This window comes from Meleagris gallopavo, chromosome 1 (assembly GCF_000146605.3).
Source record: "Meleagris gallopavo isolate NT-WF06-2002-E0010 breed Aviagen turkey brand Nicholas breeding stock chromosome 1, Turkey_5.1, whole genome shotgun sequence".
Taxonomy (NCBI): Eukaryota; Metazoa; Chordata; class Aves; order Galliformes; family Phasianidae; genus Meleagris; species Meleagris gallopavo.
The window spans coordinates 162284781-162300554 of record NC_015011.2 but is presented as its reverse complement, the minus strand read 5'-3'; the positions used below and the strand labels follow the sequence as shown (position 1 = coordinate 162300554).

The window sequence follows — 15774 nt, the reverse complement described above, 5'->3', positions numbered from 1 at the left end:
CTGTGCTGTTTGCCCTCTCAGTTTCTGCTTGTGTCTAATGTAGTTGGACAAGAACTTAGCTCTTTTTAAGGCCAAGTACACGTGAACACTTCATGAGCTCAAAGAACTAAAATGAAATCATGCTGCAGTCATGAAATTACTTACAGAATTGTAGTTGTGAAATCCCTGTCAACACTATTACATAAAACTGTAAAATACTCAAGTACATGAATGCTTTAATAATGATATAAATACTCAGTTGGGAAGATTTGATGTGATTTACAAATAATAGCTTAGAAAGTTGCATGAATAGTGTTTTCCTTTCAGGGAACTAATTGAAATTTTGGCAATTTCAAGAAACCAGAAGCTTCCACAACCAGGAGAAGAGAGCCAGGTAAACTGACTTTCTTAGTTGTCATTCTCTGTGCAGATAGACACTGTGTCTTCTTATTTTCTCCCTTTGTACTTGGACTAATTATGATGACGAAGCTTTGGCATCACTGAAAAAGCAATCTTGGTTTCATGTTTTTGGTTGCTTGTTCGTTCATTTCATGCTTCATAGGCTGTTTCTGCATGCTGAGCAAGAAATAATACTCTTGTGGGTATCAGTTGCTTTTTGCAGTGTGATGGAGGGTATGTTGTTACTTGAGCTAATTAAAAGTTCTACAAAACTCTTGTCCAATAGATCCTGGAGCTGCTGATTCAGAGAGATGGAGAGTTTCAAGAGCTAATGAAGTTGGCAGTTGATCAGGGGAAAATCCATCATGAAATGCAGCTTTTAGAAAAGGTAGTAGAAAAGAGAGATAATGACATTCAGCAGCTGCAGAAGCAACTGAAAGAAGCGGAGCACATACTGGTAAGTTCACAAGGATGTCTTTGCTTCTGAGCATCTGCTAGTAGGGGGAAAGGAAAATCGTTTTGGAGAAAGCAGTTTTGTGTCAGAGAAGATTTAAATGTTTAAAACTTTGTGAGAGCTTTAGGGTTTTTTGATTTGTTGTCTTTTTTTTTTTTTTCCCAGTAACACTACTTCTTTATCATGGCATTCAGTTACTTTGTATTGATAATTTTCTTCAAAAATCTACTTTGTTTCTGTTTATTTTGAAGTGTCTCCTGAATAGTTTCTCTCTTAAAATGCAGTTACAGGTAAGGGTTTCTTCACAGAGGACTTAATAGGGAAGGATACAAATGAAGGATGTACTGAAGTTTTGGTTTAGTGTTGTTTCTTTTCTTTCCACAATTAGGCCACAGCTGTTTATCAAGCAAAGGAAAAACTGAAATCAATTGAAAAGGCAAGGAAAGGTGAGTTATCCATGGTTGTATGTAATATACAAACAGTTGTAAAGAATGTTGCAAGTGAACTCAAGTTAGTAATTTTTTCTTAAGGTTGTCATCACAGATTTCAGATGCTTTGTGTGTAAACAAATTTTGACTTTGTTGTGAATCTGTAAACCATTTCAACAGAGAAAAGATGGAGCATGTGGGGATTTTTTTTTATTTTTAGGAATAACTTTTTTTCTTTTGTGGCGGACATGTCTTTAATATTAGAATTGAATTCAAGTTTCTGGATGCTCTTTTTGGACCAGAAACAGTCTATCTGGTTGCCTACACATCTCACAAAAGCAAATCACTTCAGTGTGATTACCTGGAAGAGTTTTTGTGTGCATGTATATTATAGCATTGTTTATAAAAGACTTTTTAGCTGGTGATAATGTTTGTATTTGTATCAAATGCTGCTATGCTGTGGCAATTGCCAAGGTAAACTTGATTTTTTTCACTTTTTTAGTAGGTGGCATTTTTAAGTTGTCTGTAGTGTTTTTGCCATACTTCCTTCTAAACAAATCAAGGAATTTCATAATGATTCTAGTAACTCTAATATAGGTGTGTTTATTTGAGGAAGGGCTACTATAGGTAACCTGTAGGTAATACAGTTACAAAAAAGGAAGATTTTAATTACTGCAGAAGTTCTGTAGTAGAAGTGCTGAAGTTTTCTTAAAAAAATATGCTTATCAAGTGCACTGTGGAAGATACTGGTTTGTGTTTCTTCAAAAGGTTAAAGAGCTGTTAACACTGAAAGCATACTGAACTTGTGGCTGTAAAGTGAGTTCACTGTGATGCTTGTTCTGTATAGTCCAAGCAGTCTCTGAGCAGTCATTGCACTTGAAGCATGCTCTTGATGTTTGACAGAATGACATTCCTCATTTTTTTCAGTTTGAAAAACCGTCCAATGTTTGGAAATAATCAGATGATGCAATCTCTTAAATATGGTAGCTTTACTTCCTTCTTTCAGGTGCCATTTCATCCGAAGAAATAATTAAATATGCCCACAGGATCAGTGCTAGCAATGCTGTTTGTGCACCTCTGACGTGGGTACCAGGTAAATATCATGTTTATGACTATTCTTATGCCTATTCTTTTTCTTGAATAAAAAACCACAGCCAGTATCTGGTTTTAGAATGTTTTTACACAATGAAAGACAGTTTGATTTATTAAAGATGTATAATGTTTATAGGTGTTACATCTAGCATTTCCAAGAAAACTTCATGTGCACCTGCAGAACTCTATGAAACTGCAGACTTCTGTTAACTGATTGGTCTTCTCTCATTAGTTTGCTTTTCTTTTTCCTGAATGTTGACCCTAATTAAAAGGCAGAGGTATGATGAAGGCTTCTGTGTGTTTGTGTCCCTTCACTGCACATATTACATAGGATGTATGTACATAGGATTTTAGTAACCTATGATTTTGGTAACAGTGAAAGCCCTACGTCTGACTCCATTGATTATGTTACAGTTGGGAGCTATCTTTCTTATCCAAAATTAAAATGGAGGATTTTTTTTTTTTTCCCCAGTACTTGTCATAGAATGACTTGGGTTGTAAGAGACCTTAAAGATCATCCCCTCTGCAGGGTCAGCTTCCACTAGACAAGGTTGCTCAAAGCCCCATCTGACCCAACCTTCAGCACTTCCAGTGATGAGGCTTCTACAGCCTCTCTGGGCAACCTATTCCATTGCCTCACCACCTTCATAGTGAAAAATGTCTTGCTTATATCTAATGTAAATCTACTTCTATATCTAATTCAGTTTATATCTAATCCAAATCTATCACTACATGCCCTTGTAAAAAGGCTCACTCTCCATCTTTTTTATAAGCCTTCTTTAAGTATTGAAAGGTTGTAATTAGGTCTCCTCAGAGCCTCTCTTGAGTCTAAACAACCTCCCCTATCTCAGTCCCTCTTCATAGGAGAGATGCTCCAGCTCTCTGAGCCCTCTTGTGGCTCTCCTTTACACCTGCTCCAACAGCTCCTTGTCTATTTTTCTTAATGCTGAGGGCCCTAGAGCTGAACACAGTACTTAAGCTGGAGTCTCATAAGGGTAGAGAATTGAAGGAGAACCATCTCCAGTCTTCTGGCCACATTGCTTATGATGCAGCTCAGTATATGATTGACTTTCTGGGCTGCAACCATGTGCTGGCAGCTCACGTTCAATTTTTTATCCGTGAGTATCCCCAAGTCCTTCTCCACAGAATTACTTTCAGTCCATTCAGCCCCCATCCATATTATTTAGCTGTCAAGTAGCAGAGCAAAGATGTTCTGAACTTATTATCATGTAATTTTTATGGTAAGTAGGAATGAGCAAGGAAATTCTCCAGTTCTAATAGAATAGGGTAATGCTCATTTTGATCCAGACAGGAAACCAGAAGAAAAAAATGATAATATTTCCTAATTATTATCACTATTATTATTAACAGGGGACCCACGCAGGCCATATCCTACAGATCTAGAAATGAGGAGTGGTCTCCTGGGTCAGATGAACAACCCATCCACTAATGGGGTTAATGGACACTTACCTGGGGATGCACTTGCAGCAGGCAGATTGCCAGGTAAGAGAAGTTCAACTATTTTTATTTTTTTATTTTTAAATTATTCTTATTCTTTGTATAGTCAGAGTAGTTACAAATGTTTCTCAGCCATGGGAAATGAGAATTAAAAGAATGAAAATTATGGCCAATGTTGTTCCCAGCAGTGAAGGACTAGTCAATAAAGTTAATTTCTGTTAACTATTTTTTATTTGTTTGTTTCATGTTAAATGATACTGCAAGCACTAGAACAAAGTAAATATGAAGAAAACTCACTTAGCTACCCAACAATTAATTTATTTTAAAATGCTGTAAGCTGATTGATATTAAATCATATGAAAAAGTGTTTCCAAAGCAAACTCTTCTTGGGCGCGACAACAATGGAATTGTGAATGCTGTGTCCAGAAGAAAAGAGATTTATTGTCTTCTCCTACTCTCCTTTAAATTCTGGACTGAAAAGATATTTGCAAGGACTGATGGAAAGGCGGTGCCTTGAGTGTAGGTCTTCTTAAAGCAAGTGTAGATCTGGTATAAAGGCAAAATTGTGTCCTCACATTTGGTGGTGAGTTGGATTTATGCAACTAGCTAATGCAGGAATGTGCTCATCTGGTATTAGGGAATTGTGGCTGTAGTTCCATAAAGTCTCAATCTACCCTCTTCCAATTTAAAGCCATTTCCCCTCATCCTGTTGCTCCATGCCCTTATAAGAAGTCCCTCCCCAGCTTTCCTATAGTCTCCCCTCAGGTACTGGAAGGCTGCTATGAGCTCCCCTCAGAGCCTTCTCTTCTCCAGGCTGAACAGCCCTAGTTCTCTCAGCCTGTCCTCGTAAAGGAGGTGCTCCAGCCCTCTGATCATCTTCATGGCCCTCCTCTGGACCTGCTCCAACAGCTCCCTGTCCTTGTGTTTGGGGGCTCCAGAATGGACGCGGTATTCCAGCTGGGGTCTCATGAGAGCAGAGTAGAGGGGCAGTCTGTTGGTCATGCTTTTCTTGGTGCAACTCAGGGTATTGTTGGTCTTTTTGGCTGCAAGTGTGCATTTCCAGCTCATGTTGAATCTTTGATCAATCAATTCCCCCGAATCCTTTTCCTCAGGGCTGCTTTCAAGCCATTCTCTGCCCAGCCTCTATATGTAGGAGTAGAGATTAGAAGGAAAGGAGCAGAAATGACATTATGGATGCATGCTGCAGCTTTGAAGTGGGAGGTGTTTTGAGGACAAAAAGGAAAGAGATCTAGGAAGTGCTGTGGAGGGAGGAGTTCCCATGTAGGTTCATGAGAAATACACACTGGGAGTGCTTTGGAAGTAAGAGATGAGGAGAAATAGATCTGAGGAGGCCGCTGGGGTTGGTCTGCTGGGGCACTGTGAGGCATTCCTGTCTCCCACATACATCTGCTCATGGCCCTTGTTTTGTAGTAGGACTGTCTTCTCCTTTACATTTGGTGTATCGTATTTGCTCTTTGAAAAAGGATAATCAAGGTGTTTCTGCCTAGTTCAGACTGAACTTCAATCTGAATTCCTGTGTCTACCTTACTTATTCTTTTTTGATGTAATGTTTTCATCTCTTTTTGCATAGTGACTGAGAGGGACCATTTTCATAACTGCTGGTGGTTTTGACTGTTAAGTCAGTTCATGTAGAGCTTTTCATCTTCAAAACACAGTTTGAATGTACACTGTTCTGAAAATAATTTTTCTTTTGATGAGAGATTAAGCCACCTACATAAACATGCCTCTGGCAGAATAGGCTTTTATAATGATAGAATGACTCCATCACAAGATGTTTTTAGCTGTCCAAAAGCCAGTAATGTTTTTAAGATTTTGCTTTAATTTTTTACACTGTTGTTTGAGCTCCCTTATTCAGTTTGTGGATGTACAAAACTGATGGCTTGATTATGCCCCTTGTTTCCAGATGTGCTTGCTCCTCAGTATCCTTGGCAGTCAAGTGACATGTCAATGAACATGCTACCTCCTAATCATAGTAATGACTTCATGTTGGAGCCCCCGGGACACAATAAAGAGAATGAAGATGATGTAGAAGTGATGTCAACAGACTCCTCAAGCAGCAGCAGTGACTCAGACTAGGTACAGGAGGGACGGTATCCCTAGTAGACCTTTCCTGTGGTGAAGGTAGGTTAATCACAGTCCCTTTTATTATGCTGGCAGCCCTGTGCAGGGAGAAGATACAGCCAGCTCAAAAATATGAGTGGCTAATTTCAAACCATGAGCTTACAATTGATATATATATATATATTCTTTTTTTTCCCATTAGATGTTCAACTAAAATGACTGGGAGCTTTCTGCTGGATGAGAGATGTCAGATTTCCTGTGCTGATGTAAATGTGTGAATGTGTATGTTTGCAGGAGATGCGTGCATTTGTGTGTGTGTGTGTGTGTGTATATATATATGTATAGTGTATATATACATATGTGTGTGTATATATATATATATATATACACACACTATCACACACTATACATATTAGATGACAACGTTCCTGGGACAAAAGGTGTAAGGGGAATCCCCTTGTATGTTTGCTAGTAACTTGACTCTTTTGAAAACAGCCTTTTCTATGGCACAGAAATAAGGCATAAAATTTGTAATTTTAATACCTCTTTTGTTACTGCTGAAATGCATGTTGTTAATCACCTAGTGTGTTCTGAGAACAAAACCATGGCAATAAGGTGTTTAAAAAAAAAAAGTTTGTAATTATTGTAATATATAATAAACTCACCTTTGATGCAACTTTGCTACACTTTGCAAACGTAAATCTTGGGTTTGTTGTGTGAGTTCATTAGTCAGCGCATTTCATCTCAGTGTGTGTGTTTGATTTCTGATTAAGTTTCAGAAGTTTGTGCTCCTTTTTTACTGGGATATGTAATCACAGAATTACAGAATGGCCCGGGTTGGATCATGAATCTCCAACCCCCTGCCACATGCAGGGCCACCAACCTCCCCATCTGCCCAGGACCAACCTGTCCTTCAACACCTCCAGGAACGGGGCATCCACAACTTCTCTGGGCAGCACTTTACCACTCTTTCTGTAAAGAACTTCCTCCTGATATCCAACCTAAATCTTCCCTCCCTCAACTTCAAACCATTTCCCCTTGTCCTGCTGTTATTTACCATTGTAAAGAGTTGACTCCCCTCCTGTTTATAGTGAGCTACAGTGAGGTCACCCTGCAGCCTTCTTTTCTCCAGGCTTTTTCCCTTTGCAGTGTCAGTATTGGAAGCAGCTGAGCAGTCAGCAAGTCTGTTCTTTTCAACTGAGCCTATCAGGTACACACAATGTGACTGCAGACCCTGAAGCAGGGGTCCCAGAGCCATAGATGCTTTGGAGCATACTGCAGATTCAGCTATCTTCAGTTCAGAAGGACTCACTTATTATTTAGTCTTTGTCACCTATAATTTTTTTCAGTTCTTTGAACCTGTTCATTTGTTTGCTTCAGCAATTGCATTTTTATCTGAGCTGTAAGTGTTCTTTCATCTTTCCAAAGTTATTTCTCTTGGCTTTCTTTGCTCTGTTTTGCTTAGGGAGTCATATGATGACAGCTACTCTTTTATTTTTGTGATTTGATCGGGTTACTCATGCAAACTGTTACTTATACCAGTTACAGGTTTCTGCCCTGCCTTACTGTTAAGGCTACCTGAAACATAGATCAAAGTTCTCTCAACTTTAAATATTCTGTGCAGGAAATAGCTGTTAAATCAAGAATCCTTCCTTATTTGTTCAGGCAAGCCTTCAGCAGGGACAGTAATGATACCATATGACCAGTATATATATGAGTCCCATAGGGATATAGAAATGAAAATCACCTCTTCAGTTAGGTTCAAGCACTTAAAGAGAATATGGGCAATTTGGTTTTGTCTCAGCTATCACTTTTGGGAGAATTTTCACTTCCTAAGATTTTTTTTACCTTCATTTTGCAGTTAGAAGAAATTCTTATTCATAGGTGTTTTAATCTTTATGCTAGAATCAGCTTTTTTTTCTTAGATGCCTACTCTCCAGCTGTCTTTTAAGATAAGTGTTTGCCCTTTAAAAGAGGCCAGGTGCATTTGACACCATCTCTGGAGGCATTCAGGGCCAGGCTGGATGTGGCTCTGGGCAGCCTGGTCTGGTGGTTGGCGACACTGCACATAGCAGGGGGTTGAAATGAGATGATCACTGTGGTCCTTTTCAACCCAGGCCATTCTATGGTTTTATGATTTGGATCAACGTAAATTAACCATCCTAACAAAAAATAATTACTTAGAAGTGTAATGTACCCCAAAGTCTTATTTGGCAATATCATGTGATTCACTCATTTAAATACTGAGAAGGTGGGTGGTTGTTTCCAGATATAAATAAAAAAGGAACAGAAGCCAGAGTTTTGTGAAATAACCACTTACTTTCCTGGATTGTTTAATGGTCTGCTAAGGGATTAAAAGGTACCCCTAAGTTACCTGTTTCATATATTTAAGAAATCAGCTCTTCTGACAGTTCTCCTTGTGCATAAAATCAGACTTGGCACATAAGATGCATCCTAGATAGTTTCATTGTGTAAATAGTTCAAACTATTTGTTCAGGAAGGTTTTTTTTCTGAGTGGTATGCCAAGGTGCTGGCTACTATAAGCAATTTAACATAAACTTGCAAAGGTTTAACTGCATGTTCTGTTATTCAGTTGCTTAGGTGTGTACAGAATGCATTTTCCTACTTAATTTTATATTTAATTTGCTCTTTGATATTTCTGCTTAGTTCAAAAGGACTAAAAATGGTTGAGCATCAGATATTGGGAGCGCTAGAAATAGAAATGCAAGGTGCATTCAGAACAAGTGAACAGAGATTGCTGGTAGCTGATTGCAGTAATGCACTGTCATTTAATCAATCCACTTAGGAAGGGAATGGTAACCCTGCCATATGGTTATGCTGTGTCCTCATTTCAGTAGCTACTAGTCTGCTTACAACAGATGGAGTGAATATAACCATTAACTGTAACTGCAATTATTGCACTACGAACTACTGTATGCTGACCTGGGTTTTCCCATCAATACTTAGATGCCTTCCAATATCTAAAAGACCACTAAGTTGTTTGAATTACTAAATATTTTTAATTATTCATTGAGACAGATGGGCTGGACATCTGTCAACTCTTCCTACAACCACTTTGTTGACAGCTGAACGGAGCAATTATTAATAAACATGAAGTTGCTTTTGGAAAGAAAATCTCCACTTCTGAATAGAAAAATAGGTTTCATACAAAGGTAGAGCAGTAAAGGAATTTTCATTGGTATCTTCAATTTCAAAACTGCTTTTTAACAAAATCTTTCTTCATAGAAAATCTGTCATGAGGGAAAGCTGCACATAGGATTTGGAGCAGTAACTGTCTAGGAGACATCTTTGTGCCTTTTATCATCTTCCTGCTTCACATCAAAAAGAAACATCACCATTAAATAATGTTTCTATGCAAAGTGGGGAAGAACTTTAAGCTATTCAATCTCATGTAGGAATTACCAAGTCAGTGCATAATTTCAGACAATCTTGATCTTCCACTATTGTGCTGCTTTTATTTAAAGAAAATAAACACATCTCAGATAATTTTCTACAATGGGTATAGTTAAACAAAACAAACAAATGTATTTTAAAATAACCCTGGAGAGAAAAAAAAAATAAGGCAGTTATGTGATTTTTTTTTTTAAGTCACAATCCGTCCCTATCCAAAAATTAATGGTTGAAATCCAGCCTGGTTTATGGTTAATATCTACAGCCTGAGAAGAGCCAACTTTGGTTACAGTTACTATAAAAATGACAAATCCATCATTTTTGTATATATGTTCTATGATCTCATTTGCTACCAATTCAATTATTGGGTCACCCCATGCAGAAAATTAAGATGTTAATCAAGTCATAGTAGCTGTAAAGGATGAACACCTATCTGTGCTGTTTAATACTGACAGCCTTCCTAAGCCAGCAAGTGCAGCTGCCTGACATAGAGCTACACACCTATAAATGAGTCTTTCTTCACTGTGTTAGTTCTGTCAACCCAGCAGAGGACTGTAGGTGCTTTGACATTAACCTCTTAGGGTTCAATAACATGGTCAGAAATGATAATTAACTGAGATCTGAAGTTCTTCTGTAAACAAGTTCTACTGCAAACAGAAGGTAGGTGAAAAGGGGGTGGCAAAAAGGGTCAGAGAATTTTCATTCTCTGCAACAATCTTTTAATGTTTGTAATACTGATTTCCAAGTATAACGTAGGAGAACATGACATTCTGTGGAAAACTGGACTTTTGTTTCATAGAAATGCTGAAAGCATCTCAACTGGAGCTATGAAACAAGGCTAAATTTAAAGATTGGTCCAAAATCATAGAATTGTAGAACGGCTTGGCTTGGAAGGGAGCTCAGAGATCATCAAGATCCAACCCCCCTGCTGCAGGTAGGGCTGCTGACCTCCACATTTAACACTAGACCAGGTTAGATGTATACCTGCAGGAAAACAGCATGATATACAAAACAGCTTTATGAAGAAACCAGGACCGTTGCTTAAACAAATCATTTTCCCTTGGGCATGCTGTTACAGCTGTTTCAAGTGTAAACTTGAAGTGAGCTTCTCATTTACTTCCACAGGGCATCTCATCTGTATAAAGATTCCCCAGATAAAACAGTATGCCTAAAGGAAAACATTAATCATTAACAGCTACGGAAGATGTTTGCAGTTGCTTGGAAGGCAGCCTTGTGTACCTCCTGGATGCACGACAACTCAGGTGAAAGCACTGCAGCATGTGACATGTTGATAACTGCAGTTCAGACCTGGGCAAAGCTAACACGAAACGTCCTTTTGACTTCTGCACCACAGAAGCAGGTCGGTCCTTTGGGCTGTCACACCACCAGGCTTCATGCCAGCTGATGGCTCCCCGTGTACCCCTTCAGGTGATCCAGGTCTTCTGTAAAAGGGTTGTAACCTTGTTCCCTCAGGCACCGCAGGCCCCAGAAGAGGTGCTCTGCTGGTGGAAACTCATCCCATTTAACCCACTCCCAACCTGAAAAAATAAAAAATAAACATTGTGACCATAACGCCTCTCCAAACCTGTACGGATGCTGCTTGCACAGAAGCTGCCAACACCGTACTCACGCTCAACGTTAAGCCAGCGGTTGCTCAACGTCCAGCGCTGCAGCCCCGCCCCTCCCGCCCTCACCCTCGTTCTTGTCGGGCTCGCAGTTGCGCGGCTCCTCCCCCGGCTCGGCTTCGCCCTTCATGAGGACGGTGACGTAATGGTAGTGCGCGGCGGCGCACACGGCGTTGACAGCGGAAGCGAAGCGCACGTTGCGCAGGCGCAGCGCCGCCTCCTCCAGCGTCTCTCTGGCGGCGCACTCCGCCAGGCTCTCCCTGCGGGCGGATCGGGAGCGTGAGGAGGGCTGCGGTCCCACGGCGGGCGGCTGGCTGTCCGCGCCGCCCGGGGGGCTGGGGCTCCTACCCGAACTCTAGGTGGCCTCCGGGGAGCTGGTACGTGCCGGCTCCCATCGAGCCTTTCCTCTTGCCCAGCAGGACGCAGTTGGGGTGCGCGGGGCTGGTGACCACCACCCCTACGCCGATCCCGGGGCGCTGGGGCCGCGTCGCTTCGCCCATGGCAGCCGCGAGGTGTGCGCGAAGGTGCCTCCGCTGCCGGGGTGGCTGTGGTAGTGCGGCGGCTGCGCATGCGCATAGCGGCGTCTTGTGGAGAGGCGTGGCCTCGCCTCAGGCGCTCTTCCCGCCCGCCGCCAGGGGGAGAATGCTCACAGGACGTTATGCGGTTGATAGCGGTAGTAGCACAGCAGCCTTAACTCGTGTAAAAAGCAACGAGTTAACCACGAAACGAAAGCTGGCTTCAAACAGGAATATGCCACCTAGATACGACTCCGTGCCATGGGATACAGGGTTCCAGTTGATCTGCAGATCTGTATGGAGTGGAGTGGTTCTTACTGTGTCAGCTGGTGGTTTCAGCTAGGTGAAATCACTTAGAAATCGTTCAAAAGAAAACCCGCAACCACAGTTATGCAGAAATCAAGAAGCAGAATGGAAATTCTTTAAGGGTAAAATGGAAAAACAAATGGAAATCTGTGTTAACAAACATTTTTTCTTCATTTTTCATGTTTCTTTTAATTATAGAATGATTGGCATTGAAGAAAACTCAAATACTACATAATTGTAGGGGTTAGAAGGGACCTCTGGAGATCCTCCAGTCCAGCTCCCTAGTAGAACAGGTTCCCTGTACCAGGTCAGACAGGAAGGTGTCCAAGGGGGTTTGGAATTTGTCTGGAGAAGGAGGTCCCACAACTCTCTGGACAGCCTGTTCTAGTGCTTTGTAAGTTGAAAGTAAAACACTTAACTATGTTTGTATGGAACTTACAGTGTGCCAGTTTGTGCCCGTTGCCCCTTGTCCTGTTGCTAGGCACCAAGGAAAAGAGCCTGGCCCCATCCACTTGACTACCACCCGTTAGCATATTAAGCATTGATAAGATTCCCTCTCAGTCTTCTCCAGTCTACCAGGTCTATCAGCCTTTCTTTTAAGGAAGATGCTCCAGGTCCTTCATCATCTTTGTAGCCCTCTGCTGGACACTTTCTGTAAGTTCCCTGTCCTTGAACGGAGAGCCCAGACACGGCCTCAGCAGGGCAGAGAGTAGAGGGGGAGGGTGGCTTTTCTCGACCTGCTGACCGCATCCTTTTCAATGCACCCCAGGATACCGTTGGTCTTCTTGACCACAGGGGCACACTGCCGGCTCATATATTCCATATAAATAACTAAAATTTGTCAGTGGCTGTGATTTTCCCTTTCACCAGCCCACTGATCACAAAAAGGATATGAAGTATTATTCTTTTTCAGGACTTTAAAATTTTGTCCTGTATTCAAAACAGTATTTTGTCCTGTTTTGAAAATGTACCTTTATACAGGTATTTTTATTCACTTACAAAGGTCATTTGGCCAAATTGGCTGCCTATTGATCCCTACTTTTTGTGGGATTTGTTTTCTGATGTTGGGTTGCTCAAACTGACTCCATATGGTCTCAGATGACCCTGGTGTTGGTATGCAGAAGTGTCAGAGTGTGTGTTGGAGGCAGAGCTGCCCATTGAAACTAGTTGTCTGTTTTTATCTGTAATGTCAGCCCACAACCTGAATTATTGATATCAGTACGTTAAAAAAAAAAAAAATCTCAGGCAAAATCCCAGGCTAACGGGCATTCTGTGAACTTAATTCATTTATTTCTGTCTGTGTCTTCCAGTATAGGCATAGTAATCTTCAGATTAAACATTGGTCAGTTATGCCATTTCTGTATTGAAAAGATGATAATGATTTTAAATTTTATCAAAGACTACTCATCATCAGCAGCAATGAAAACATTCTTCTTCATGTTAAATGTAAATCATTTTCCTGTATCTTACACCATACAGCATTTACAAACAAGACTGAGGATTGCCTCCTCTCATTCAACTCATACTGTTAAATGCAAAAAACACTAAAAACACTCATGTGGTCGTTATGTTTGTTTCAATGGTAGAAGGATAACTACCTGTTTTACAAACATATGATTTTGGGGGGAGGCTTTGGGATACATGTGTTTGTCTTTGATTCTTTCAATTTCCGTATGTTATGTTTGTGATCATTAGCAAAGGATGCTGTAAAAATAAAGCACTTCTTTTTTGACTGACTCTGTTTTAATTGCTTTTTTTACAGGACTTATGTAGGATGTAAATGTGCACTCAGGTTTTGCACAGATTGTTAAAAAATATTGGCAAGTATTTTTAACTCTTATGATGAACAGATATCCAATGAAGAAAAGAGATAAGAACAAATCCAGAATGAGAAAGTACAATTTCATCTTCTATCATAGTAATAGTAAATATATGCATAGTAGTTTCCCCTTCTCTCAATCAGCCATAAACAAACTGGGGAATGAAAGGCTGGAGAGCAGACCCACAGAAAGAATGACAGAATTACATGAGTTTGAAGGGACCTCTGAACATCACTGAGTCCAGCCCTTCGCTAAAGCCTACAGTAGGTTGCACAGGAAAATGTCCAGGCAGGTTTTTGAATATCTCCAGAGAAGGAGACGCCATGACCTCTCTGGGCAGCCTGTTCCAGTGCTCTGTCACCTTCACAGTAAATAAGTTTTTTTCTCATGTTGAATACAACTTCCTGTGTTACAGTCCGACCGTGTTTCTGGGTTCCTTCCAACTCAGGGTATTCTATGATTGGTGATATTGCCATACAGAGAGCTGCTTCCCATCTAGCAAAGCAGTGAGAGAACTCCATTGATTTGGGAGCTAAAATGAGTCTCCTGGGGACCTACTTCTCTTGTGCAGTGTTAGGATAATAGGCAGTGAGTGTGTTAGAGCACTAGGGCAGATTGCTTGGAAAGGCTATGCAAGCTCTGAAGTTACTGATGAAAACTCAGCTGGACAGAGCCCAGGGTCATCTGCTCGAAGTTACTATGAAGGGAGTAGGATGGTTGTAACAGATGGCCATTCCAACTTAAACATATGATTCTATTGTGGTAGCAGCTAGGATTTCTTCTGATGAATTTATGTACTCACTATTTGCAAAAACAGGAAATCAGTAAAAGGTCTGCATTTTTTATTTAAATAACAATTCTACCTGCTAACGTAACGGGAAGGAGTAGCTCCTCACTCTTACATAAGCAGTTCCTCTGATTTGAAGACCACTTGTCTACTTACAGCTAAGAATGGATGACAGACCCTGTAATATCACAAATATGTCTTACGTCCTTTGGGATTTGTCAGGGCTCTAAGCAACCTGATCTAGCTGTAGATGTCCCTGTTCATTGCAGGGGAGTTGGTTTAGATGACCTTTAAAGGCCCCCTTGAACTCAAACAATTCTGTGATTCTATGATTTGTATTTCTTGGGGAGATAACAGACAAGTTGAAAGTGCTTAGCATTTTGTAATTCCTTGATTTTAGTTTTGGTAAGCTTTCTAAACTATAAATATTAATCCTATCAATTTCTAGCATATCTACTTTTCTGTATCAAGGGAGAAATTTCAGGAAACAGTTCTGTTAATTATTAGAGATGCAAGGGGGGAAATATAAATTGGATTTGGGGAAAAAAAAAGCCTTCCAGGAGGAAAAAGATGCTTATTGGTCAAAAGATGAACATCTTTTCAAGTTAGCTTCTGTAAATCCCCTTGCCACTTTAGAGGCATTTTAGAGGCTTGCCATTATTATCTGAGTATTTCACCTCACATGGCATATTCCAACCCCTCTGACTTAAATGTGCCCACTTACTTTTTCTTGTCACTTGGAACTGGGAGGTAGTTTTGCCTCACAGCTGAGAAATCAGGGTGACGCCCTTGTCGTGTTCAGTATCAGCAGGTGAGTTTAAGCCACTTTGAGAACTGAGTATTCAGCCAAAACTTGCTCACACAGTCAGCGAAACTGAGACATGATCTAATAAGCTGTCACAAACTGCCTATGAGAAATGTCAATGACAAGAGAGTATCTGGTCTCTATGATTCCATTAGAATTCCAGGACTGATATTCTTCATTTCCTTCTCAATGTAAAACAGCAGATGCTTTAGGCAAAGCAAGCAGAGAAATCAAATGCCTTATTTTTGTTGTTACTGTTGTTACCCTCTATTCAGATTCAATCATTAAATTGTTCTGATTAAATTGGCATAAATGCTGCCATGTTTATAAGAGGAGTGATGCATGAGGTTGGCAACTGTATCTTCTGGGATGCTGTGCTTTGGAGATTTTAGATACAACAGGATTCTCCACTAGAGTCCAGTTCTGTGACAGTAGAACAGATTTTGCTCTTTGTTGTCACAGAAGATCTTCCAATACATGTCTGAGTACTTCATTGTTCTTATCATCACCTGTGTGAAACATGACAAAGAAGCTGACAGGTGTATCTTCCTTCTTAATAGCTTGTCATGCAACTTGTTAAGATGCAATGTGCTTCCATTTGTAAAAAAAAAAA

General features: G+C 40.4%; 2 protein-coding genes across 2 annotated transcripts; one reads left to right on the top strand and one right to left on the bottom strand.

Moving 5' to 3' along the window:
* The first annotated feature begins 262 nt into the window (after positions 1–262).
* On the top strand, positions 263–6568 carry MED4 (mediator complex subunit 4). The gene is made up of 7 exons (XM_031552027.1): positions 263–373; positions 665–835; positions 1221–1278; positions 2267–2353; positions 3724–3855; positions 5735–5952; positions 6095–6568. The coding sequence occupies exons 2-6, from the start codon at positions 710–712 to the stop codon at positions 5905–5907; spliced, it is 576 nt and encodes a 191-aa protein (XP_031407887.1). The 5' UTR covers positions 263–373; positions 665–709; the 3' UTR covers positions 5908–5952; positions 6095–6568.
* Positions 6569–9342: 2774 nt separating this feature from the next.
* Positions 9343–11576, bottom strand: NUDT15 (nudix hydrolase 15). Its single transcript, XM_010728819.3, has 3 exons — positions 11277–11576; positions 10998–11188; positions 9343–10841 (listed from the first exon to the last, which is right to left on the bottom strand). Exons 1-3 carry the CDS (start codon positions 11426–11428, stop codon positions 10696–10698), a joined length of 489 nt encoding a protein of 162 aa, XP_010727121.1. The 5' UTR covers positions 11429–11576; the 3' UTR covers positions 9343–10695.
* Between the last annotated feature and the right edge of the window lie 4198 nt (positions 11577–15774).